The sequence below is a fragment of the Dreissena polymorpha genome, chromosome 4 (genome assembly GCF_020536995.1).
Source record: "Dreissena polymorpha isolate Duluth1 chromosome 4, UMN_Dpol_1.0, whole genome shotgun sequence".
NCBI lineage: Eukaryota > Metazoa > Mollusca > Bivalvia > Myida > Dreissenidae > Dreissena > Dreissena polymorpha.
In genome coordinates this window covers 46,636,081-46,663,335 of record NC_068358.1, presented here as the reverse complement: position 1 = coordinate 46,663,335, position 27,255 = coordinate 46,636,081, and the positions used below count along the sequence as shown (strand labels likewise).

The 27,255-nt window shown below is 31.5% G+C and overlaps 1 protein-coding gene across 1 annotated transcript; it reads left to right on the top strand.

Annotated features, from left to right (window-relative positions):
* On the top strand, positions 1–27,138 carry LOC127878400 (uncharacterized). The gene is made up of 22 exons (XM_052424926.1): positions 1–5; positions 504–554; positions 2,723–2,785; positions 4,687–4,725; positions 6,959–7,021; positions 7,154–7,216; positions 7,558–7,644; positions 8,072–8,125; positions 11,567–11,620; positions 17,643–17,714; positions 17,997–18,035; positions 18,495–18,548; positions 19,679–19,741; positions 20,031–20,087; positions 20,471–20,506; positions 20,644–20,700; positions 20,871–20,912; positions 21,672–21,767; positions 23,011–23,182; positions 23,562–23,639; positions 24,465–24,551; positions 24,832–27,138. Exons 1-22 carry the CDS (start codon positions 1–3, stop codon positions 25,165–25,167), a joined length of 1,668 nt encoding a protein of 555 aa, XP_052280886.1. The 3' UTR covers positions 25,168–27,138.
* Positions 27,139–27,255: the final 117 nt, after the last annotated feature.

The window sequence follows — 27,255 nt, the reverse complement described above, 5'->3', positions numbered from 1 at the left end:
ATGCTGTAAGTTTATAGTCGAGCCCGGTAAATATCTTGTCTTAAGTCTTCTGGATTTTTTTTATCTGAACTGATCAGTTATCCGTACATGGATTTTTCTTGCATGATCGAAAACATGTTTGATTTAAGTTAAGTTTTTGAAAAATGTTCGAATAGCTCAATTGTCGCGTGCTTTAAGGTGAAAAATGTTCGGAACTGTTCCAGATATTTATAATGTTTCAATTCAGCTTTATAAGAAATGATTTTGAACAACAACGTTTGAATTCTCAAGCTGATATATTAAACCGCTTTTGAGATAAGTCATCATGCAAGTATCGCGTTTTTAGTCTGATAGGGTGTATATTTGACACATTAAAATGTATGTTTTAATCATATACACTGTTTATATAAGTTTGCTGATTATAATAAGGTGAATGATTTTTCCAAAATTTACGTTTACATATTGATTGAAATATTTTCTACTCATACTTATGCTTTAGTTATTTTTATGTGTTCTATTTGCAGTGCAGAGGAAACAATTGTTAAGCTACGAAACGGAAATTCTTCAAATGAAAAGTATGAAAATTAATTAAATTCTGAGTGAAAAGTAAAGAAGAAGTAAAGATATAACATTTTAAAATGACGAAAACCTTCATTTCACACGACGTTGGTAAAGTCTCAGTCGTAATGAGCAAATTAAACTATCAGTTAATACCTAAATGGTACAGATTAATGTACATGACATGGGATTTACGTCTTGGTACTAAAATGTTGTTGTTTTTTTATCTATAGTTTTTAATTATTCTGGGTTAGGCGTTCAATTGTTCGCTGTCATTTTTTTCAAGGTCGTTTTGAGGTTTACAGTTCAGAAGAAATCGACAATACAACTATTCATACCTATAATTAATCCTTTTCAAACACTACTGCATTGTTCACCTTCGACAGTTTATCATTTTAAATAGCATTTTTTAATTGGTGAGTCTTGCACTTGCGTTTGCACTCTAAGACCATGTTTTTTATACTGTTTTTGTTAACGTAAGCCTACACTGCACTGTACCGATTAATTTATGCCTAGTGTTCGCTCGAGTAAAGGCCATTGAAATACGTAACTTTTTATAGGGTCAGTAGCAGCACTAAAACTAACGGCAAATATTCACTGAAATCCCATATGGACTGTAATATTTATTTCATAACCAAACAAATACACATCATTGAGAAAATAGAACTGTCATAAAACGTCTAAATAGTTAATAACATGACAAATATAATTTAAAGCATGTAACCAAACGAAAACTTGAAATATTTCCATATTTCAATTAAGTTAAACAGATTTCTCATTTTCATTCCCGCAAACAATAATAAAAAGTTCTCTCTTTACTAAGGCAATATTTCACAGTATTACCACGGGAGCGAACTTTCCTCTAAAAATATTTTGCATACCAAGTGCATTTGTTTCAACTTGTGTAACTGCATGACGAAGCCGCGGGCTTGCGAGGTTTTCAAAATGCATTTGTTTAATGACTGGCCAATTTCTACACATCTAATGCGCTTGTTACAAAAGTGAATACCGGTAATGATAATTTACTTTCGCTTTAAAAACACTGATTTACTTATTTAAACGTTAGTTTACCAGTCTAATTCTATTACCATTAAATATAAGAATTCAAAGTGTATTCAGTTATCCATTAACACTTTGTAAGTAGTGTTGAAAACTCTTTTATTGAAATGACACCGCATTCTTAACGGCGACATAACAACATAAAATAAATGCTTACTTCTTTTCATTTAAAGATTATGGTACGGATTTGAATGACTCGTGAACCAAACTTAATCAGTACAGAAAAGATCAGTTAAGTTTTTCTTGAATTTAAAACCGGTTTATATTAAAGCTGATGGAATAAAACACAACGGCCTTCGATTGAACCAGTCATTCAAATAATTGTACATATGATTTTATAGGGCACTTTCACATAATTATCCTGCAACTCTTAATCGTGATTCTGCACTTTTAGGTCTCCAAGAATTACAAGTCTGACACTCAAAGCGTGATTACGATTATTTAATGCGCGATTGCAAAATCGCGATGCTAGATTGCAGCAATATGATGTAAGATAGCTAAAAAAGATTGGAATGTGCGAGATAAACGGGGCAAATTTGCATCGCGCGTATGTGATTTCATCTGAACATCGGGTGTGTTCGCCGGATTTTGCACTGTCGACAACCTTATCATGTATCTTGGCTTGAGAAAACACTCCCAACGTTTATCATCACATTGGAAATGAGAGGAAATACCAAAATTGCGGAAGAGTTAGTGTCCTGTTTGCAAAATTAGTTGCTCATATCCGGGTGTTCCTTTTTTAAGATCAATACAAGACACGGTTTCCGGCGTAGGTGCATCTGACCAAGCTTTTACCTTTAATAATAGTCTATACAATTTTGAAGAATGCATAAATCCTAACAATACATTTGCTATTTTGAGACATATCGCAGCAAATATTGGCAACCTATATATTTGTTTCGTGATGAATGTAATAACAATTGTAAGTCACATCTATCTTAAGCTTCTTTACGGTTGTTTTACTGCATGTGCATTTGCGTTTATGCAGACATGTCCTTTCGTCATACCGTACACATGTACTGTGTAGTGCTTTATCTTATGTGATTTATTTTTCTAACCCTCTAATTGATGGTATTGTTTCATCGCCTCTTTGGATGAGACAGTGTTACAATATTTATCTTTTCAGCACTCGCGAGTTAAACCAGGCCAAAGATGAAATTAAGGAACTGACCTACAAGCTCAATCAGATGTAAGTGACAGTCTTAAGGGTCAATATATTAAATCGTAATAAATCAGCACATTTGTATTACGAAAAGATTAATGCAACATTATAGAAAAACAATTACAGCAAAGAAAACTATTTTTCCATATCATAATCTTAAGTAATGTGAACTCACAGTATCAACACCGCCCACGTCAGTTGATATTTGCCATCGCTAGACTACGACTGTACAGAGTGTATGTTTTAAGGTTGACTGTATGTGCATGTTATGCTTGTTGATTTGACTAAAGGTACGTTTCTTTGCATATGCCCCGTTGTGAAGGTGAAAACATTTTTAAATATCAATTTATATAAGTATTTTGGTGATAGTTTTTATATAAAAATGAGACATTTACGTTACAAAATCGTGCTATTAATTACTCAAATATAATTGTATACACTAATACTTTATAATGAGCCGATGCATGACACTTTGAAAATACAATTTCATTAAAGGGCGAAAGCAGAAGAAACACTGAAACTTGACCTCCAAACAGCTCAATCAGAACGAGATGACTTACAGCAGAAACTAACAGAAACAAGGTACTTACATATGTCGAATTATATACCTTTTAAGGTAGGATTTTAATTTTCTCCCAAAACAGAGAATCACTTGCACGTAGTATTTTGTTCTTATCTCTGTCGCTTATTTGTAAACACCTTTTTTCTGACAGAAACGTGTATGAACACAACTATGTTTCATATAGACAGCATATCACACCGAGTAATTATTATTTTTTATTTCACCTCTGTATAATATAAGAAATACGGACAGTATTGAGACGTCTTTTTATATTTGTGACGTGGATGTTGTTTATGGTGTAATTCAGTGTGTATTAATTTTACAACTGTACTCTCATAAACCTAGTATACTATTTGTACACGTTGTGCATGTATATTACAAAGTATTTATTCTTAAAGATCGAATATAAACTCCCTGAATAGAGAGAAGCAGGAAAAAGACATTACCATTAAGAACCAAGCAGAGGATATTAAAAGACTTCGCAACGGCATTCCTAATATTCTAACTAAAAGGCCAGTGAACTCACTGTGTGCCAGCACTTTGATATAGTGATGCATCTTTCTTATTAAATTTTAAATCGATATTTTGTCCCATAAATATCAAACCTGTTTAATGGTCCTAAGATGCACACTTATGAATTGAAGACATTTTTAAAGAACCCGAACTTAATAAAAGTACAAACTTTTCGTATCATTTTATATATATATATAATATTCACCTAAGTGTTACATTATTTGATTGAATTGCACGATCAGCTTCAACGGTTCTTAGTCGTTATAGTCCCAGCTGTATAAAATATTACACTAGTTAAATATGTCTTCTTCAGCGAACAATTTTACAAAGCCGATGTGATAAATTATACATTATTATGTGAAGATATGTGATTAATGTATACTTTTAGATTTATAAATTGTTTGTCCTTATGCATGGTTGTATGTGAAATGAATGTACAATCAATATACAATAATAAATCCCAGTGTGTTATTTATATATACTGTTAAATCATTTTAATCGTCGGCATTAAATTTCGTGGTCAAAAATATTTTGTGTTGACAAGTGCTTTCGTGGAATTCTGATTTTGAAAAAGAGCCATTTTTCGTCGGTCATTTTCACATGTGTTTATTTTAAATTCGTGGATCGGTCTATTCACGAAATTAACACCAATAAAGGTTCCACAAATATTTATGATTTTACAGTAGTTAAATCTTCAGTTATATAATATTTATACATTCTGGAATGTGTACCTTATAAGTGCCATCACAAAAAGGCTAATTTCCTTCTGCTGATTGCTTGAATTGCAATATTGTATGTTTAATCGAAAGCAGAGTTGTGTCTTGGATTGCAAATACGGGTTTTAACTTTGCAGACCCCCAACTGTACCTGAGAAAAAGGAATCTCCTGGGTCGTAAGTTTTAAATAATTTTGTTTCGTAAGAATTAGTGTTCATAATTATTTGACGAGGATTGATAGCGCATGTTAAAAGTTCAACTTCCGTTCAGGCTTTTTGAGAATTTATGTAATTATGTTCAATTATTTTTTGTTTAATTACGCATCAATTGAATTAATATGTATTTTACAATATAAGAAGCGCAATAATATTCATGGCATACTTAATTTAGTGTGCTCAACGTTTGAACAAGAACGTTATGACAGCAATAAAAGAATCATTCTCAAAGTTTGACTTTGAAAGATTGCGATAGAGAGATAAAACAGGTAAACAGTGTATAAACAATACAGCCAACCGCCATATATGAACACGCATAAAGTAAGGACTAAACATTCCAGGAAAAAATAAGAAAAAGAAATGGAAGCATTGAATGATAAAGTTCGCAATCTGGATAATGTCACCAATAACATACTCGTTGGGTTCGGTAGAATATAAAATGTCGTATCGTTCAAAAGGAAAGTTGTTTAATGTTGCAATGATTTAAATGTTACCGGTAGGTTATTTTGTGGGTTCTATCGTGGAAGAAAACTCAACTTGGCTGAAATATATATTTATTAATGATATTAAAAATCATTAATATATCAAAGATGTAGACTCTTTGAAAGTAAAGCATCGAATCCACTAACAATAATATTAATAATAGACAAATACAAGTAATGCATGATCCGACGGTGATCATTAAAATACAAGCAATCCAAAATATAATTAAAACAACGAACATAATGAAATTAATAAACACATTTACCTAAAATATATATTTATTAATGATATTAAAAATCAGTAATATATCAAAGATGTAGACTCTTTGAAAGTAAAACATCGAATGACTATAGCAATCATTCGATGCACGCGATCGACATTGAACCTATTTGTGCACGGGAAAAGGGAGGAGTGATCTGAGTATAAGTCAAATTATTAACGTGCAACTGTATGGATAAGGTGAACTGATCTTATCTCTACCTAGAGGAAAACGACTTAAACGACTAAATCGAATAAACAACTGACTAATTTTATATTCCCACAGAATACTCGTAACTTACTTTTTAAACTAACTTAATATAAAGATACTGGTTAAACAATAAAACAACACAACACAGTTTAGTTAAATAAATTTAATAAACTTCATAAATTACTTTATAATAAAAATTGACCTATAACATAAATTAAGTGCGTTTTCAACTTTCGTGATTATTTTTCCACCTTACATACAGCTGCTTTAATTCAGTATTATTACAAGGTGTTGCCACTCACAAAAATTGTCACTTGCTATGAAAATATATATACTAATTAAATGTAAACTTCTCAAACTGATCTGTTTGATACTTAAAAGCATGCCATAGTCTTTAAATTTATTTTTGCTCTCAAGAATGTACTGAATCAGATTAAATCTCGACTGACTCCAAGAAACACGATGCGAGATTGAGCAATTAATATCCCTATCGTACTCTAACAACCTTGCTGTGTAAATTATGAAATCTTGAATCGTATTCTCGGACTTTAGAATAGTTATATCTGACGTCGTGATTCCGCGTTTTATGCAGTTGGAGAATTACACGTCTTCGAACGAGAACATGCAAAGCGTGGTCACACAATTTTGATGAGATATTGCAGTAATATGATGTGAGATCGCAAAAAAATAAAGATATTTTGCGATATGAAATGGTATAGTAGTGATCTCGCATCGTGCATGATCTCAGGATTTTACACTGGTAGCTAAATTATCGACACTCTTTGTTAAAAATATCATATTAATATATTTTTAATGCGATGAAATACCAAAATTTCAAAAGATCAGTATCCTGTGTAGACATTAATTTGTTTCTAACATTTCCAGTTGAGTCTTTTAGATAAATTAATGACAGGGTTTTCGGCCAAGCTGTCTAACCAACGTTTTGACCTTAATCAATAGCCATTAGAATGTTGAAGAATGGATCCTAACATTAAATTTGCTATTTTGATCCATACCCCAAAAGCATTGCTACCTGTATCTCTTTCCAGATCAATTTAGTATCATTTGTAATTCATGCCTATCTTAAGTTTCTTTGGTCCTACCGTAAACATCTACGGCATTTTGCTTTATTTTATGTGATGTAGTTTGCTAACCCCTCTTAGTTGATTCATCGTCATTGTTTTGTTTTATCATCTCTCATTAAGACTATGTAAGGCATTGTAACATTATATATTATTCCAGCACAGAACAGTTGAACATAGCCAATGACAAAATAAAGGATCTGAACAACATGCTCGAACAGAAGTAAGTTTTAAGGAGCGTTAATATAGAATCGTAATAAATGAACACATTTATGTTGTGGTATCATATATGGAGTGGTTTTATCATCTCTCATTAAGACTATGTAAGGCATTTTAACATTATATATTATTCCAGCAAAGAGCAGTTGAACAAAGCCAATGACAAAATAAAGGGACTGAACAACATGCTCGAACAGAAGTAAGTTTTAAGGAGCGTTAGTATAAAATAGTAATTAATGAACACATTTATGTTGTTGTATCATATATGGAATGGTAAATACAAAAATGAAGCAAGGACAAATGTATTATCCTGACTCTTTTCTAACAAAATTTTAACTCACGTTATCAACACCGCCCACCGCTAGACTACATACGTAAAATAGTGCATCTTTCTATCTTGACTTAATGTGCTTTTTGTTCACATCATGTCGACTAATTTGTGTTTCTTGTTCAGTCGCACAATTATCAACGTGAAAACATTTCTAGTACAATATACAGTTTCGATGCCACATAAAAAAATGAAATAAAATTTCATTTAAGGGAGACGGAATGCGAAAATCGAAAACGGGAACTCAAAAAAGCTCAATCAGAACTGGATAACTTGTCAAAGAAAGAAACAGTTGCCAGGTACTCACATGTGCTGCTCAATTGTATAGTTGTTCACGTCTGATTTTAATTTTCTCAAAGAAAAAAAAACAACGACAAAGAATCACTTGCACGTAGCCGTATGTTGTTTTATCATCTTTATCACTAGTATGACATTTGAGTGCTTCCAAAATACAACACAAAATATGCAAAGTGCTTAGTATTTTAATTTTGCCTCATTATATGCCAAAACTTGTTTTTAATAGCACACAATGTCTTTGTGTATCATAAATACAGTTTTATTCTTTAATCATATTACATTAATTGAAAAAGCATACATTTTTGTAGTTTTATATTGTGTTTTTACAAGTTATTTTAATACACATGTGAGTTAATATAACCATACGAATTATAAGGTATGAGATCAGTATAAAATCCAATGCAAAATATTTGTTTAAAATGTTTACAGGCGCTCTTCTGATGAGGTTGAATCTTCGAAAATTGCAACTTTGAAAGAGGATTTGTAAGTTTGTGTTCATTTTATTACGCTAATAATCACATTAAACATAAAAATAGACAAACAAGTCCTATAATTAAGTAAAGGCAGTTAATCAGAATGTCAGTTATTGGGAATGCTTACATTTTAATCTTAAATTGTTCGTACGCAAGTATTATAACTCCAAGCATTATGTATTGGGAAGTTTTTAACAGTTTTATGAAATGAACGATCACGATCATATTTTCGTATAAAAGTTCCAGACTTAAAGAAAAGAAAAGGTCGATGTGCTTTAAACAACTGCAAAACATGCATTCGTTTAGATATGAAAACATTATCAATTTAGAAACTATCAAAACAAGAGCACCAATAATGAGTTTTTGTATATATTAATTCCAAATTCCGTCAATCCACTATTCATACATTTCGCTCTTAAGTCTAAACTAGAGACCGTTGGCCAGATCTTAGTTTGTTTATTGATTATCACTATTACATGACATATAGTCATAGATATAACATGACGAGTAGCTTGAAAAAAGATACAACAAAAAGACCAAAAGTAAATTTACATCCGTTCGTTTGTAGCATATCTAAATTATGTCATTAAAAAAAAATACATACCTATCACCCGTTAGTAACCACATACACACCGACTATTAATTGATGTGTATTAGACAATAATGTAATTTACGCATTTACCATTATTTAATAAAGAGAACATGGAAAACATCATGCAAATTAGTAAAAGAGCTTAATCAATTTTACATTTTTTTTCACTCAAGCGCTCAAGAAAATATAGTCTCCCTTTCTTTTGATGATTGACTATCAAAACCGAAAAAAACACATATCCCATATGAATCGCCCATCATTTATGATTTATCTTCGTTGCATTGATTCTGTAGTTAGGTAGACGAAGAATAATACCTTCGCAGAATTGTAAACAACGTTTTAGCACTTTTGGCTCAATGAAAACCTCCATTCATATGTATATGGGAACGTGTTCACTATGGAATAAATATGTAATAAAACATATCGAAGTGCTTAAACATGTGCAAACATAGTAAACTATAACATGTTATAAAGTCATCAAATGACTTTTTAAGCCTACAGACACATTTCTTTCAGATCGAAGAGCTCACAATAAATTGATCGACTTAATGCTGATTTAGAAACAGAAAAGTATGTCTAATTCCGTTATGATTGTTAGTAAAAATTGACATTACACTTACTTAAAAAATATCACGTGGTTAGTAGCTTGTAAAAGAGCTATTTTTCAGTATAATAACAAAAGGTTTGACAGTTAACAAATGCTAGTCAAATCGCATCAGTACAATACAAAACAAACATGTTTATCGACATAAATTACAAAAGTTAATGTTTTACCAACTCGGTAAGAAGGAAGAAGTAATACATATGCAATAACTTTAGGGTACCATACAATATTTTAATGTAAAAAGCAGCCAATACTTTTTTTTTCTTCACAGAGCGTCAGTAATTAATCTCGCAACATTGTTAAATACTTTAGCTTTTTGGCAAGATAGTCTTTTTTAATTAAACATAATTTGGCCAGTTTGATCGAATACAATATTTTGTTCGCAGCTTTTTATAGATGTAGTAAGTTAGAAAAAGGTGATATTTGGATTCAACATTGTTTGCGTTTCATAGTTTATATTTGCGTTCATCTCTGGGTCGTCTGTATTTGACATTGAACACATCCATTCGAAATTTTTAAGAAAATTACTATGCGTAAAAACTTCAACTAATCTAATGGGTCTGTATGGCGAACTTGGAAGAATCCCTATGAATGAACACCGAACAATTATTATGTTTCGATACTGGATAAAAAATTTAAACTTACAGGAAAATAACATAATAAAAAAGGGTTATCTCATGCTAAAAATGGACGCAGAAAATGGAGTCAATTACAATAAAAATAACTGGTCATCACAAATAAAAGAAACATATGGGCCTTGCGGAGTTATAAATAAACCAAAGCATTGCTAAACCATCACTAGATACCATCAAACTCAGGATACTAAATCAATTCAAACAGAACTGGAAAAGTAATATTAATCAATCTGGAAGGCTTAGCGCGTATTGTACATTCAAAAGTAATTTTGAACTCGAACCATACCTAAAAATCATAAAACAAAATAAATATAGAATAGCATTAAGTAGATTCAGACTATCTTTACACAAACAGGAAATTGAACAAGGGCGTTATTATAATATAAATAGAGAAGACAGAAAATGCAAAATTTGTAATTCACATTTAGTTGAAAACGAATATCATTTTATCTTAACGTGTCCCTTATACTCTCACATAAGAAGAACATACTTAAAACCATACTATTGCAGATGGCCAACGATAACAAAATTTAAAATCCTTATGTCCACAAACAATAAAAGTGAACTGATAAACATAGCAAAATACATCACGCAAACAATTTAAGAGAAGAACTTGTAAGTGATTAATCGATCAATGAATTCACTCATCACACTATACCGATTTTGTTCATATACCTACTATTATATATATATCTTGTTTATTATTAAATAAAATCCTTTGTATATGCATACTTATGTCTGTCTAAAGTATACATGTTATGATTCATATTTACGTGTTGTCTGTCATACAGGTATCTGAGATATATATATATATATATATATATATATATATATATATATATATATATATATATATATATATATATATAGTAAAAAGAACAAGTACATTATTTGTTACACGCATGTATTATTCAATGAGAACGTTATCACACTATCTGTTACTTTGTTAAAATTGTTGATTAAATCTTTAAGCTTTTTTCAATATGTCAGATTCATATCCACATTACAGGTTTTACTTCCAATCAATAAATACATAAACACTGACATTTTTCAGATATCTGAATATATTAAAATGAAAGAAAAGACAATTTTATAAACATTTTTAACCCTTCCTGCGCTCATTTATACAAATGTCATTTATTATATACGAACTAACAGTCTAGAGGAAGCATTCGCGATATATGAACACATCGGGACTAACTAATCTTTTCACCTTTATACTTCAATGAATGAAGCACCAAAGCAATCGATTTAAAGTTTTCTTTCTCCTCTATCGGATACTAAATGCAATCATCTGAACCAGAAGTATATTTGTATTCACTTATGTAGGCTAGAAGCTTTATTTGAAAGCTTTATTGCTGAATAAATGTTGTTGTTGTTGTTGTTGTTGTATTTCTAACTTATGGGCGCTAAGTCTAAATCTTAATAACTGGTGTTTATGATTTATATTTTTAATTCAATCTAATCATTTTTATACGCGAATTAAGTCTTAAACTGTATATAGTATTCTAGTATTGGTTTGTTATTCGTATTTTACCAAAATTAGCGATACATGCGAATCGCGTATTCTTATTTTCATTTTCTCAATTTCAATACACTTACCTCACATTTTGATTTCAGAAAGAAGAGAGCACAAGAAATAGATCGCATTAAGGCTGAACTAAACACAGCTAAGTATGTCTAATTCCGTTGTTATTGTTCCTCAAAGTTTAAATAACTGTTACTAATAAATATTGCGTGATGAGTAGCTTATAAAACACAAACTATTATTTCACTTAAACAACAAAATGTAAATGTACGTCGAAACAACCGTGGTACTTTTACAGTATATCACCGAAACAAAACATCGAATACCCTAATCCAGTGATAACGACATTTCCACAGAAAATTAATTAATTCAAAAATTCCAATATTGCGCTAAACGTATCTAGCTTATTCTGCGTTACAGAACATATCAGTAAAATAAATTCCAATGATAAAATGTGTCATGCAAATATATATAAATGTTGCCTTCCTTGCCAGTGACGATAAAAAATTCAATAGTGAAAAAACATAAATATCTTTAATACTTACTCGTAATTGTAATATTCAGCTCCGTTGCATAGTTTGATTTTGATAGACTTATCAGATTATGTCCGTTAACTTGTTTGCATAGTTGGGTGTTGATAGACTTATCAGATTATGTCCGTTAACTTGTTATCAACGTTTACAGGCTGTGTATACGATCATACCTTTTTTAAACAAATAAAACGTTGCTGAAATACAATCTAGAATGAACGTGAAAGATGATATTGTTTCTGAATATCAAAGAACTTGCACAATAACAAATGCTTTGTTTTTGGAGTCGAAATCTAGGCCATATACACATAACATACACAGTGTTGCGAAATCCCCACTAATATGTGCAGAATAGTTTGTACGACACATAGTCACAAGTTTTGTTTCTGCAAGTAACGAATAAACGTGTCGGTTTGGCGTACGTGTCCATTGATGTAAACATTTGATTTATGGTTTGATTTATGGTATGGTATGATTTTTGGATTTATTTAAAGATTTAATTATTTGAGTAAAAATTTCTGGTTCATCGTCATATGTTGTAATGAATAAAGAAAATAAATATTGATTTTATAATCGTTCATGGAGTAATTACCACATTTTGTATTGTACGGGCTTTAAGTAAACTCTCAAAGTGTCATAGTGCATTTATCAAATTATGCTCTCCGGGTTCGAAGAAAACATTCATCAAATATATTTCTGAAACAAGCACGTGTATATTGAGCTTGTTATCTGAAACGTTACACAGAAATGTGATGCTAAAGCACATGAGCACATATACTTTAGGTACTTAATTTGAGTCCTTCCAACATACTACAAGAAATTGAAGATACCACGTTCGCGTCTAAATTAACGATCATTAAATATAAAACTGTGTTATATTCAGAAATTCTATGTAAAAAATAATGCACATTATATTAATATAAAAGATTCCTATCCAAAGGATGTGAAGCTTTCTAATGAATTGCAATATTTTACAGGCGCTCCTTAGATGATGCAAATTATGCGACACTTGTTACTTTGCTGAAGTAAAAATATAAGTGCTTAAAATTACTTAACACCAAACACATATTAAATGCAATAAAATAATCAATTTTGAATGTCAAACATCATACATCAGGTAATGCACTTTAATCATTTATGAGTTTACTTAAAGCCTGGAAAATAGAAAATGTTGTAATTACTGCATTAACCATTAACGGACACGATAAACTTTACAATATACGAATGAACATTTGGTAGAAAAGCTGTCAAAAATGTCATTTAAATTGACGTATTTCAAGAGTCACAAATGAGACGCATATTTTTGTTGCTTCGTCACCACGACTAAGTTACTTGTTTCCACGACTAAGTAACTCGTCTCATAACAAAGTAACTAGTTTCCATACCTTAATACCCACTCTATAGGGATGTTGCATAAAACGTCTCATCAAATTCGGATAGTGTCTAAGATCTCGCTACCGTTAAAAAAGTATCGGCAATTGATTGTTCTCTATCATCACTTAATTACATGAAAATTATAATTCCGACAGAAGGGAAAATCCGCGACTATATTCTCAAACCTTGCTGGGGTCGGAGGGGTGGGGAGGGTGCAGAAATAGTAATGTAGTGCTAGATATTAGAGATTCAATGATCGGAGCGTTATATATGTTTTCTTGTTAATATTCATATTATTATAAGAAAATTAAAACTGTAAATTCTGTCATATTCAGATAACACAAGTGTATCAAAATAAAGTGTTGAACCAGTGTAACAAAATTTATTTACAAATGATTCATTGTAACAACCTGTAAGCTTGCGATGGCGCCGATTTAAATAATTAAATATTCATTTTAATCATATTAAGGAAGTAACGGAAATATCGGGTTAAATCGACTTAAATACTTAAAATATCTTTTTTTTTTGTAAATAAACTATGTATAAGGTATAATTTATTTGGTAAGAGTCAGGTTAAAAATATTGCGTGTTGACTTCGTAATAATAAATGTGTAAACACGTGTGAACCGTAAACTCGGAAATCAATTTATTGGCAATTTCACGATACGATCGTGATATATTTTTAATCGAAGTATAAATACAAATATATGTATTTTAAGAATTCATATTGTCAATTAGTCTTGGTAAAAAATACCGTAATATTTTAAGATTGTCATAAACTACTGTGAGAAGATTTATTTTGTGTAATGTCATTCTCCGCATCATTATCATGTCTGTATATATGTTGTTGTTTTATTAACTTGGTTTCAATATAATATTTTTATTTATTCATCAGTCAGATGTAATAGTTTATTTATGTTGCCATTTTTGCTGTTTAGATTTTCTGGAAACTGTTTTCAAATGACTCCGATTTTCATTTATGCTACCAACATTAAGTATATAAATGTTCTCAAACATAATAATTCATGTCACTTAAGTATTTATTCATAAATAATAATAAATTATATTACGTTAAATGCCATTTTTGACATGTATTTTGACAAGCAGTATTTTCAGGCAAATTTCCGAAATTTTAAAGGGACCGTCAACCGCGATTGACGAAAAGAGAAAAGTTCTAAAATACCGTCTGTTTTACCTAACATACCTTCTTTTTTACAATTATTAGTATATATTGATTTAGATATCACGACTGGTATATAACATTACTTTAAAAAAGTTAATATTTTCAGTATATTCGGTAATAAAATTTCGCGATGTGTAATCGAAAGTACATCGCGAAAATAGGTGACATAACGATATACACACTATAAATAACGCATGCAGAATGGTCATTTTATATATTAAATATATACAATTCACTACGCATGCACAATTTGCATTCCTGGGTTTACCACGCAACGATGGTGATCAATCTACTTGCGTTATTTATAGTTAACTGTAAGTTACCTGGTACCTGTACCCAGTCAAATTTATTACCGAATATACTGAAAATATGAAAACTAAACAACTTTTTTCAAGTAATGTAATATACCAGTCGTGATATTTCAATCAATATAAACTAATAATTTAAAAAAAAACACGGTATTTTATAACTTTGATTTTTTCGTCAATCGCGGTTGACGGTCCCTTTAAAATCACACCCTCTATTCTTTAGCCTTAGCTTTTAGATAACGATGAGGACGTATAAATACAAGAATGTATGATAATTTCGGTGGGATAGAACAACCTTTAAGGTAGCGCACCTGTAATGGGCACCTTTCCAAATATATAATCAAATGTATTATTTTCTTAATCAGCATCATTTCACTGAACTACATGCACGTTTTTAGGTAGGCTATCCATGTTTAAAAAAAATACGGATTTTTTCATAACCACCCCCTCGCTCGGCTTATGTCAAGTTTATTAACACCCCTGGGATATATGAAAGTTCCATAATTCATCCAGATTTCCAAATATGGGCATGCAGTTGGTGTGTACAGATGCAGTAAATGTGTTTAAAGTTTAAACAAGATAAAATAAGTATGTAGACATTTATTTTTTATAACTTGTTGTCTATGGAAGAGCGCCGTAAAATGTAAGTGGTTTCAGCCAAGTAGAAATTGGGTTGGTTAAAAACAAAGTGTCATAAAATTCGAAATAGTATCATTTAAGTAATATTTTGAACTTAGTTTTTTTTTTATTTATACACTATATACAGCAACAATACAAAGAAATAGAGAGATTTACCGTTTACTTTTCGAAATAAAAATAAAAATGCAACATGCATTATTCGTATTTCTAGCAGTAAATCACCCAATTGAGCCATAGCGTTGTTTTAATTTTTAAAATTGAAGAGAGTGCATAAAAAGTGCAACATATTTCATGTTAAACTGATGAGTATGAATGAAAGCAGGATTATTAAGCTATCCAAAGTAATTATTTTTAGCATACAAGCATATCTGATTCTATTAACTGTAAACTGAAACTGAAGAGGCTATATCGACAGACGCTGAAGTACCAAAATGTTCACAATTCAAGCCAATATATATGTACTATCTACTATGACAAAAGCTTCTATTAATAACACATATTATAAAGAAGTTTCCTTATGTTAGATAGTAGAGGATAATTGTTTGTTTTGAGTGAATATGAAACATTTATTTCAATTAGAAGTGAGAAAATTGCAATAATTTCGCGAGCGCATGGCGCTAGTGAAAATATGAATAGTTTGTACTTCGATGCAAAACTTGGTTTATACAGCTAGTTATCGCAATTTTTCTGTTATTGCTGGAAAACCGGACTACTATTTAACAATACACATAGCTTAGATGCCATATTAAATCAAAGTACGTTAGAAAAGAAATAAAACGCGTCTCAAAAAGTACCGTATTTACTCTATGTTTTCGGACACTTAAAGATAATTAATTTTTTTGTGTCCGAAAACATAGATACGAAAAATATTCACAAAATGCAGGTGTCCGAAAACTTAGAGTCGAAAATTGAAGTGTCCGAAAATAGCGTCAATTGTTTCAACGACTACCGGTAATAGCATGCGCTTGTAAAATACCATGCCGTATAGTATAAATTACAGTTATATATATTTGCACTGCATTTTAAATAATTTTAAATGCTTAATTTATTTGACAGAAAGTTACTACAAGGTTGTACTTTGACCAACGAGTTCAAAGATGAGAATGTGACGTCCCGATACTCGCTAGTATGAACCTGTAATTAACGCAAAAAAAGCAAACTATGAATTCTTTGTTTGTTCATTTCAGAAACAGGAAGTTGTTTTCTAACACCTCCCATTGTTCGTAAAACTTGCAATAGGGTGCATCACACTTTGAAGCGTTTAGTATTTGTCACAGTTATTTTACTTAGAAGGTGTCATAACGCTTATGCTATCGGGCGAAACCATTGTTTAATACCGGTTTACAAGGTTATTTACCCAATAACGCAATGTAATGGTCCGTTGCCCTCAGGCATGCACCTTCCATGTTTTATGATGTTAATCTGGTTGTAAAACCCCATGATCGAAGTGTCATTAGATATCGAAAACAGGACCGAAATTTGGTAAAATAGCGCTGTAAAATATTCTGTCCGAAATCTTAGAGACATAAATAATGGACGAAAAATCGTGTGTCCGAAAATTAAGAGTCATAAAAAATAATTATTTTTGCTAAAAAAAGGGGTGTCCGAAAACTTAGAGTGTCCGAAAACATAGAGTTATTACGGTATGCGTTGTCGGCAGGATTAAAACCTGCGCGGGAAGATCCAAAAAGATTTCGAGTCCATCGCCTTAACCACTCGGCCACGACAACTGCACATTAGTACCTGCTTAAATTAGATATCCATAAGTAAACAGGTAAAAAGGCTCTTCAAGCTTCGAAGAAATCGCGGGAAATCATTACAGTTGCGCTACCTTAATTTTTATCAACATGCCCAAACTGAATTTAAAGTTTGGACACACGTATTTATATTGGTTAATTTTGTCCGTACTTCTTATACGGCCGGTTGGAGCATTTTTACCAAGGGACTTGCATGTTAAAATTGCTAATCACTGTTTTATTACATGGTAAACGGTCTACACATTTTCAACAACAATTTCTTCTTAAAAGTAGATTATGAAGAGAAAACACAATAACACACACATGGTATTACGACAATTAGGCTGCTTCTTCCCTTAATGATCACAATCTGTGTTTTCTTGTTATGAACATTTCAGCGAAAACAAAGATACAGAAATTGCATCCCTGAAAAAACATGTCGAAGAGCTTAAAACCACAACCAATCAAAGGTAAATTTGATAGATAAGCAATTGCTCTATTAGAGAGAGGTATGTTGATAACTCGTATATTAATTATATTGTCGGTAAACAAACCTTCATGCAAAATCGATATTATTATTGTTTATCGATTAGAACTTAATAATTTTTCGAAAACTTTTCGGTATTTGCATGTTTAAGAAAAAATATTCTATTGTTATCATAAAAAATACATGTAGTATATTTAGAGTTGTATGTTGATCAGTTTAATATTATAATGACCGAATGTTTCTCAATGTCTTTATTTCGTTTTAGCAGTGGTTCGATCGACACTAAGAAATTGCAGAAACAACTGTGAGTCATAAAATATAACCACATTTAAAATGTTATTCTGTTATACAATGGAAGGAGAAAAAGATGTATTCATGACATTTTATTTATACTTGTCATGTGGCTTGTTAACCGGAAAAGTCTGAAATACCCTGACTTGGTCCGGCTGAACTTTCATTTTATTGCGATTCAATTTCTTTTGAATTAAATTAACACAATTATTTTAGTCGTCACACCCGCTGTCCGTTAGTCCTTAAAAAACTTTCGTTATTACAGTTTTTCGTATTTCTATCTATCTATAGGACAAACAATGCGAAATTAACTGCGCTCGATATTCGAAATATATTCTGTGTACAAAAAACTGCGTATTCATCATTTACTCAAATATATTTTGAATAATCGATACCAAAATCGTTCTTTTGTCAGTATTTGGAATAACTAATATCAAATAAATATATTTATTCACGGACCAATTTTTTTCAGGGAGCAAAACAAACAAGAAATTGATCGACTATCGTCCGAACTAGGAGGCGTGAAGTATGCAAAGCTCCTTATAATGCGTCTTTAATAGTTGACGGAACATACTTACATATTTCATTAATTCACCATCATTATATACTAGTAAGGGAACATTAATAAGGCGTGCGAGTACATGATTTCTTACAGAAAACTCACTCTTGTAACTGTAAAGTTTTCATGAAGTAAAAGGTACTTGGTTCACGACTTGCAACATGTTACATGAATAAATCATTGATTCTAACACCCTCAAATCTTTAAAAGACATTTTTAAATGGATTCTTATTGCTAGGGTTATTTTCACACTCCATAGAATACGTTGAAAAGTTCGCAAATTTCACTCATGATATTTATTATAGGTACCTGCAAATTATTAAACTTATGTGTAGATGCGATGAATATCTTTTAAAGTACTATTAATATATGTTTGCAGTCGATGTTCGGTGTATAAATGAATACGATTTCTAACCGTATAAAACATTAAATGGCTTTAGTTATGACGATAGTATTGATATTAAAGGGATCTTTTCACGTTTTGGTAAATTGACAAAATTGAAAAAAGTTGTTTCAGATTCGCAAATTTTCGTTTTAGTTATGATATTTGTGAGGAAACAGAAATACTGAACATTTTCTATGGTCTAAAATATTCATAATATGCATTTTGACGATTTAAAAACCTGAACATTATAAAGCGTTGCAACGCGAAACAGTTGAATAATTTGGAGAGTTCTGTTGTTGTCGTTTAATTTTGTGAAACTACGAAGATTGCTTATATAAAGTATAAAATACGTCAATCGTACATTCTTGGCAGGATGGCCAAGCGGTCTAATTGTTTTTTACTCCATGACTCCGGGGGTCACTGGTTCGAGCCCTGCTGCGGGCTACTTTTTTCCTTTTTTTAATGTTATTCTTGATTTTTACTGGAGCTTTTCAGATCCAATGATTACATTTATCAATATCAAGCATTAAATGACAAACTTAAAAAAATCTGTGAAAAGGCCCCTTTAAAATAGAAGCAAAATTAAAAAACGAAAGTTCGTTGTATTGCAAAGTAATACAGATAAATAAATTTGTTTCCTGAGAATATTATGTTGATTAATTTGGTACCAAAATTTCAAGTCCTCTTTAATAATTCTGAGTTTTATTTCCAGGAAGAACCTTGAAATAAAAAAGGAAGAGGTTCTCAGTCTTAAAGATGAAAAGAAAGCAATAGAGTTTGTAACACTAAATATGTGTAAATTTCAATAGGTTTAATATGCACTTTTCGATTGAAAAATAACACATAGCAAATTGTTTAATGGAAGAAAAAAAACAACATGTAATTGATCACACTTAGAGACGTCAATTCTTTATGGTCCGTCGTTCTGTTCGTTTGTGTTGTATTCCAATCATAATTGTAACATATAGTTATGTAAACTCGCGTATAACTTGAATTTGGTGGATTTGCGTTATACAAAATAACGTACACATTTAATGGTTTCCAACTGGACTAATCAATTACAGGAGTGTTTACAGGAGCCAGCTTACAATGTTAAAGTCCATTAGAGAATCGCAAAAAAAGTATGTTTATATCACTAAAAGTGTATTGATTATATAAATATATTAATAAACCATTAAAACTGCGACTGTTTAGTGACGAAACCTCGATGAGATAATTAACATTTGTATAAGCTCCGGTGAAGAATAAGAAATCGGTTTAGACACCCCTTAAATAAAAAAAAACAACACATACTGTCATGTAGATAACAAATTGACTTTGTTTATATGGTGTAATAGAGTGATAAACACACTTCTAGTGGTACTTATGTCGGATCTTAATATAATACATCAGTTTGCAAATGACAACCACCATTATATTACTTTAAAACGAAGATTTTTAAAGTATTGCATTCAATTATTGATCAAATATATACCGACTCAATTACACAAATATTTTTTTTAAGTTCTTCAAAGACGAATACCGAAATGCAGGACAAAATGTAAGTTGACTCAATCCAAACAATGTTTTTGTTATTAAAATAATATTATAACACAAAAGAGACTCATTGCAAATTAAAAAACACACATCGTATATGTTTAAATTAATTATAAGATCTATCTTTTATCTTCTTCCTAGTGAATTTATGGAAAAGAAGATCAAAGACAAAGACACAGAAATTGGAAAGAAAACGTCGTGAGTTATTATTGAAATGACTATCTGCCGTTTAAGAGTATGAGTGCTTTTAGAAAAACTCATGCCGCTTTTTAAGTTCATGTACAACAATTTACATATGGTCTATTCGATTTTGTAAACAATCTACTTGCTATTTACATAAAATTAAATGTTGATTATATTATTTGCAGTGAAATAGACGGATTGAAAAACGAAATCGCTGATTTAAAGAAGTATGTAAAATTTAATCATGTACTTCTACTACTTCTACTATTGCTGCTGCTGCTACTACCCATGTTACTACTACTACTACTACTACTACTACTACTACTACTACTACTACTACTACTACTACTACTACTACTACTACTACTACTACTACTACTACTACTACTACGACGACGACGACGACGACGACGACGACTACGACTACTACGACTACTACTACTACTACTTCTACTACTACTACTACTACTACTACTACTACTACTACTACTACTACTACTACTACTACTACTACTACTACTACTACTACTACTACTACTGCTACTACTACTACTACTACTACTACTACTACTACTACTACTACTACTACTACTACTACAACTACTACTACTACTTCTACTACTACTACTTCTTCTTCTTCTACTACTACTACTACTACTACTACTACTACTACTACTACTACTACTACTACTACTACTACTACTACTTCTACTATTACTACTACTACTACTACTACTACTACTACAACTACTACTACTACTACTACTACTACTACTACTACTACTACTACTACTACTACTACTACTACTACTACTACTACTACTACTACTACTACTACTACTCATGCTGCTGCTGGCGCTGCTGCTACTACTTATACTGCTACTAATAACACCTCACTCCTCCTACTACTATTGCTGCTACTACTATTACTGTTACTACTAATATAACTGTTTTTAACACTTTCTTTGCTTTTTTGCTTTTTGCAGGGCTTGTCATGACGCCTTTGTAAAATTGGAAACCAAAGAACGTGAAACAAAGAAATTAGAAGAAGATTATAAAAAGAAGATTAATCAAAAGGAAGAGTAAGCACAATTAAAACAAGCATATTCATTGAATTAATATCCCCCACCAAATAAATTTTGTTTATGGATGGGTGTAGAACTAAAAGAAAAGGTATAAGTGAAGAGTTGTGCCTTTTGTAAATTATATTTTTTTAACTCATTTGTACCTGTGATGGGTTTACAGACAATACAATGCAGACCACTGCCTGATAATTGAGAACAATTACATAAGGACATTTTGAGAATCCATTTTAGTATGGTAGAATCCTTACCAAAATAAGGCATATTAAATTAAATTGTGTGATTTGTGTGTGACTTTGACCATGACCCTATCATATTTCTTATTTCTTTTTGAATCGATATTTTTTCCATGAATATCAAACATATTTTATGGTTCTAAGATGCACACTTATTTATTAAAGACATTTTTAAAGAACCCGAACTAAATAAAAAATACGTTTTGTATCCCTGTATATAATATCCACCCAATTGTTCCATTGTTTGATTGAGTTGCTCGGTAAGCTTCAACGGTACTTAGTCGTCATAGTTCCAGCTGTATAAAATATAACACAAGTTAAATATATCTTCTTCAGCGAACAATTTTACAAAGGCAATGTGATAAATAAATAAAGATAGTAAACAATTTATAAACAAAACAAAACTCTCTTACCATTTAGCAATTCCATCATAGCTCGTCACAATTGTGTTAACCAAGATCAGAAAATATGCCCGCATATGCTCGAGGTTATAGTGACACTTGACGTTAAAATTTTCTATGTATTGTGAGTGCATCTTTTCATGTCTACAGTACAACTTCGCACAAGAGGACTAAAAGATAACGTATCACAATTGTTGTTTAACATGATAAATTTTCTACGTCCATCAAATAATGTGGGTTAGGCATTTCAAAAGTTCTTGTTTCGCAAACAAAACATCTAGAAGTCTTAAATTTCTCATATATTTGTAATGAGTTGAATAACAGCGTACATGTTCACGTATTGTACTACAACTATCAAACATGTACAAAAAATGAATTGTGTTATTTGGTTAAGTAGAAAGTATTGTTTCATATTAAGACCTAGTTTATGTAAAAAAATTATTAATATATGTATTGTTGCAATTGTACGTATTATTACTTTGTATAATCATGATTGTTTACTCTTTAAACACTGTACGTTTAATTTGTTCACTTGGGCCTTTGGCCTTCTGGATGTTATGTTCAAATAAACTTGAAACTTAAAGCGAAAACGAATGGTCATTTCAGATCACTATCTAGACCGGACATACAAGATTTGAGTGATTCTAACAGACCTTCAAAACTTGCGGAGAGACTTTTTGAGCTGTATGACAACGAGTGGACAAATTGCTACGAAACAGTTAGGAAGCAGTTCTCAACAGAGCAATCAGCGGTACAAATGTTGCTGCGGACGTGCGTGGTAAATTTCACTACATGTTACATGTATCGAGGATTTTAGAATAATGTGTTGGATGATTTTATTAACACACTTTGGTCTGGACAATTAGCGTGGTAAATTTCACTGCATGTAACACGTATCGAGGATTTTACAATTACGTGTTGTACAGTTTTATAAGCAAACTTTGGTCTGGACAATTAGAAAACCTTATAATATATTACCCAAAGCAATGCCAATTTTCCCGACGATTCAAATGAAATACTGTATTTAGCAATCCTATTGTAGACCGAAGCCTACTTACATGCTTTGTAAACCGTCAGTTTTTCGTTTAAGTCTCTCATAACGGCGACATTCATATCTATGTGTGTGCATGGTAAATATATTTGTTATTTTTTTATAGAAAATATACAATAGTTGTACTTTGATTGCAACCAGCGACGTTCACGATCTGCAACGTGCCTTTTCTACCTTCAGCGAGGTAAGAAGTTAAAAACATTGTGTCGGGTTGAGGGGATCTGTTCTGACCAAAAATGATACGGACGCACTTTAACGGATTATCACCGCCCATCATTTCAACAAAATGATGCACTCCTATTGGTCAGTCAAGCATATTTAGCAAAAACAAACGCATTTAACGTCGTATTACATATTTGCAACATTAACAAATAATGGTTGTATCAGTACAACAACGAAATTAAGCTTGCAAAGGATTTTTTCCGTTTGGAATGTTTATTTAGATACGGATTATACGGGAGAATAGAGTGGTGTGTACTTCGCTGTCAGTGTGCAGCAGTATGTTAGTATTAAAAAGTATTTTAAGCATTTAGGACACAATGTACTTTAATATTTATGTAACAAATTCAATTTAAAAGCAATAACTTAAACACAAAATAAAGTCAAACTTTTGCGCATAGAGACCATCATAAACATACATTTTTTTAAGAGCATTCCAAATTGATTATAACAATAAGTAAGATAGGTAATGTGGTATGTAAGAAAAAGAGAATCAACAAACATTAACGTTGCCATCTTTTTACCGGCTTTTCGCCAGTTGATGAGGGTTTCCCTCCTATTGGCAAAGACTCATGGTCTCCAACCTTAAAGCAAAGCAGTGAATTTGTAGTACACAATAAATGTTTTTCCTACAATGTGCACACAGAAATATTAAAAAATGAAGTCATGGCAAGTGCCCATACAAAGATTTGTGTTATCAAATAAATGGCGTTGATTGTTTTTAGTATAGCATTGCAAACTTTTGAGTATAATGTAATCTTTAATTACCTGTTGTTGTGTTTTTTGCCAGGAGAAAGATGACGTATTACTGATTCAAATAAAACAACGAAGAAAAAGAGCCCGTCAAGTGGACATTGATTTTAAACGAATAACGCAGGTATAAATTATGTTTATATTGTAAATTACAAACTTACAACTTTGATGGAGCCTGTACTAATTATTATTATTGCTGTCTCTTAGTTGGTTAATATTTACAACACATTTAAAGTTCTATTATCAAATTGTATTGATTTATATACGTAAATATGTGTTCTCGTTTATCACCTATATAAATTAAACGGGGCGTCGACTCAAAAAACTTTTTTATTATATTTTTAAAAATGAATGATTTTTGTCAAAACCGATTTTGCTTAACAATCACCGTGCTTTATATTCAGGGCATAGGTGATAACGTAGCGGACATTTTAGGACCAGATCTAATAAGAAATCTGCACGTGCGTGCCTTCTGGGTCAAATGTCTGGAAATCTGTTGGTTGATGGTGATTCAAGACCCACCAGTTTATATGGATATCGAAATTGATAAACAAGGTCAAATGTTTGATCACGCGGCGTACCGACCCTACACTCAGACTGGATATGAGTTTGACTACGTAGTTTGGCCAGCGCTATATACACATCAGGGTGGAGACATTCTGCACAAAGGAGTCGCTCAAGGGAGGGAAAGTTCGGATTCAGTAGGAGGAAAACGTAGAGGCATCCTGGTGAAAAATTAATCGCCATGCACAGATGATAATATTTGCAGACATGGACAGGAACTTTCGATTGTGACATGTTAAATCCTTATCAACGTTATATTTATATGGATGATGTTAGTTATAGTGTTCAAATGCGATGATTAATTGCATATTGAATATTTCTTGTATTGAAAAATAAATTAATATTCTCACGTCCTCAAATTCATAATTTATGTTTACTAAGAATGTCGTTTTTAATGTGTTGTATGTTATACTTACTTCGTTCAAATTGAAAGAACTAGATGGTGTATTGCGATTTAACAACCCATTGGATAAAGATATATGAAAGCTTTAGTATTGCGCAAAAAGATTAAACATCGAAAATGCATTCATGTACTCGTTCTAACAATGATTGCATACTTGAAATAACGAACCGTTCGTAAACTAACGGTACATGCTAAGTTATTTTTTTTAAATCTTCACAGTGAAATAAAACTTGAATTCGTCACCAATCGATTACTACGCGCAATTTACAAATCATAATTGATTACAACGAACGGCGATGGTTGTTTAGGTGAGTGATCGTTCTTACACGGTGCAAAAACAATATTGTTTAGAAATACTGGATTGTTTTTCGTTTGTAGTGAGTTAAAACTTTTTCTGATAGTACAACATATAAACAAGTACAACGGTCATTGAGATAGCACCATGAAGCTTAAGGTATGGGAGTGTAGTTATCGGATACATATCCAAACCAAGTTTGTTTCACTGTCCAACATAACATGTATTTAAAATGCGTTTTCTATTAAAAAATATACATATTTAGAATTAAATGAGAAAAACGGTAATGCGTATGCGTATGTCGTAAAGATGGTTGTTTCTTCCAATCGATCGACCCAAACTTGTCGTGCGGCCAATGCTTTTATGTGGCCTTGAAGGGGTAAGGGGTAAGCTTATATTCGCCGCATTGTATATTTGTCTCAATTTTAAGTTGATTGTATTGAGTCTCAGATGGTCTGAAATAAATTTTATCTATAATAGTTTCTTTTGTACTTGATGTCCGCCGTCCGTCCTTCAATCCGTATTACTTTTATTTCCGAGAGAAATCTCCGTAGCTCATGATTTGAATTTTAATAAATTTCAATAAATTTTGATATGCATCCCTATAGAGCAGACATACGCATCTTTGTCAGGTCGTTCTGGAAAGCATGATCTGATTGGATGATTGATGAAATATCACTTCCGATTAAAATTTCGCATATTGCCTTGCCGTTCCTCTTCAGTGAGTTTTCAGAGAGATGCCCTTGAACTTTAATATGTTGCCACACAATTTAACAATATATCGACAAAGCATATTATCGGGAGCATCAATCGTTTTCAATTATAGCTTTTTTTGGTATTATTAACATCGAGATGCATACAACTTAGGTAACGATTGTTAAATTCATTTCAGTTATATCTAGGCGGTCAGTTAACTTACACTTTTTCCTAAGTAAGCTGGATCACCAGTACTAAGTGTAAACTAATGCCACCGTTATGCTAGAATCCAAGAAAGGGGATGAATGGCCTTCGAATCTACTACATGACCAATCATCTAACATTGCATTTTGAAAATAAATTAAATTTCAAGTAAAAGCAATACTGTATGACCGGGTTGAAAATCGAACACGCAATCCTAGGATTGGTAGTTAAAACTGTTCTAGCCGGAAAGAATTTGTAAAATAAATCGTTTGCTTGCAAACTAAATTTGTCGTCAATCAGCCCATTTAAAAAAAACAATTACAGTGCCTTTAAGTGATGTGGATGGAATATTTACAACCAACATGATATCAAGTGAAACCATTTAAAATTAACCGTATATAATTGCGTTTTACTCATCAACAAGGCTTCTAACGATATGTTTATACTTCAGAGAATTGAAGCATGGTGGCGCCTAATAAAGAGATTTTGCGTATATTTCTAGTTGAAGACATTATTCATGTTTTAAAAACAACAACTCTTTTCAATAGCTATCATTATGGACATGTTAATACTTTGATAATATTGTTTATTTTAGACTGATGTATGTGTATATATAAATTGCATTTGTGTGCAATTCCATGGAATTTACATTTTTTGTTATCAATA

Coding starts and splice junctions, on each gene's coding strand:
- LOC127878400 (XM_052424926.1), top strand. Junction 18,036..18,494: donor AAGAAATTGCAGAAACAACT/GTGAGTCATAAA, acceptor AATTTTTTTCAG/GGAGCAAAACAAACAAGAAA. Junction 23,640..24,464: donor CCTTTTCTACCTTCAGCGAG/GTAAGAAGTTAA, acceptor GTTTTTTGCCAG/GAGAAAGATGACGTATTACT.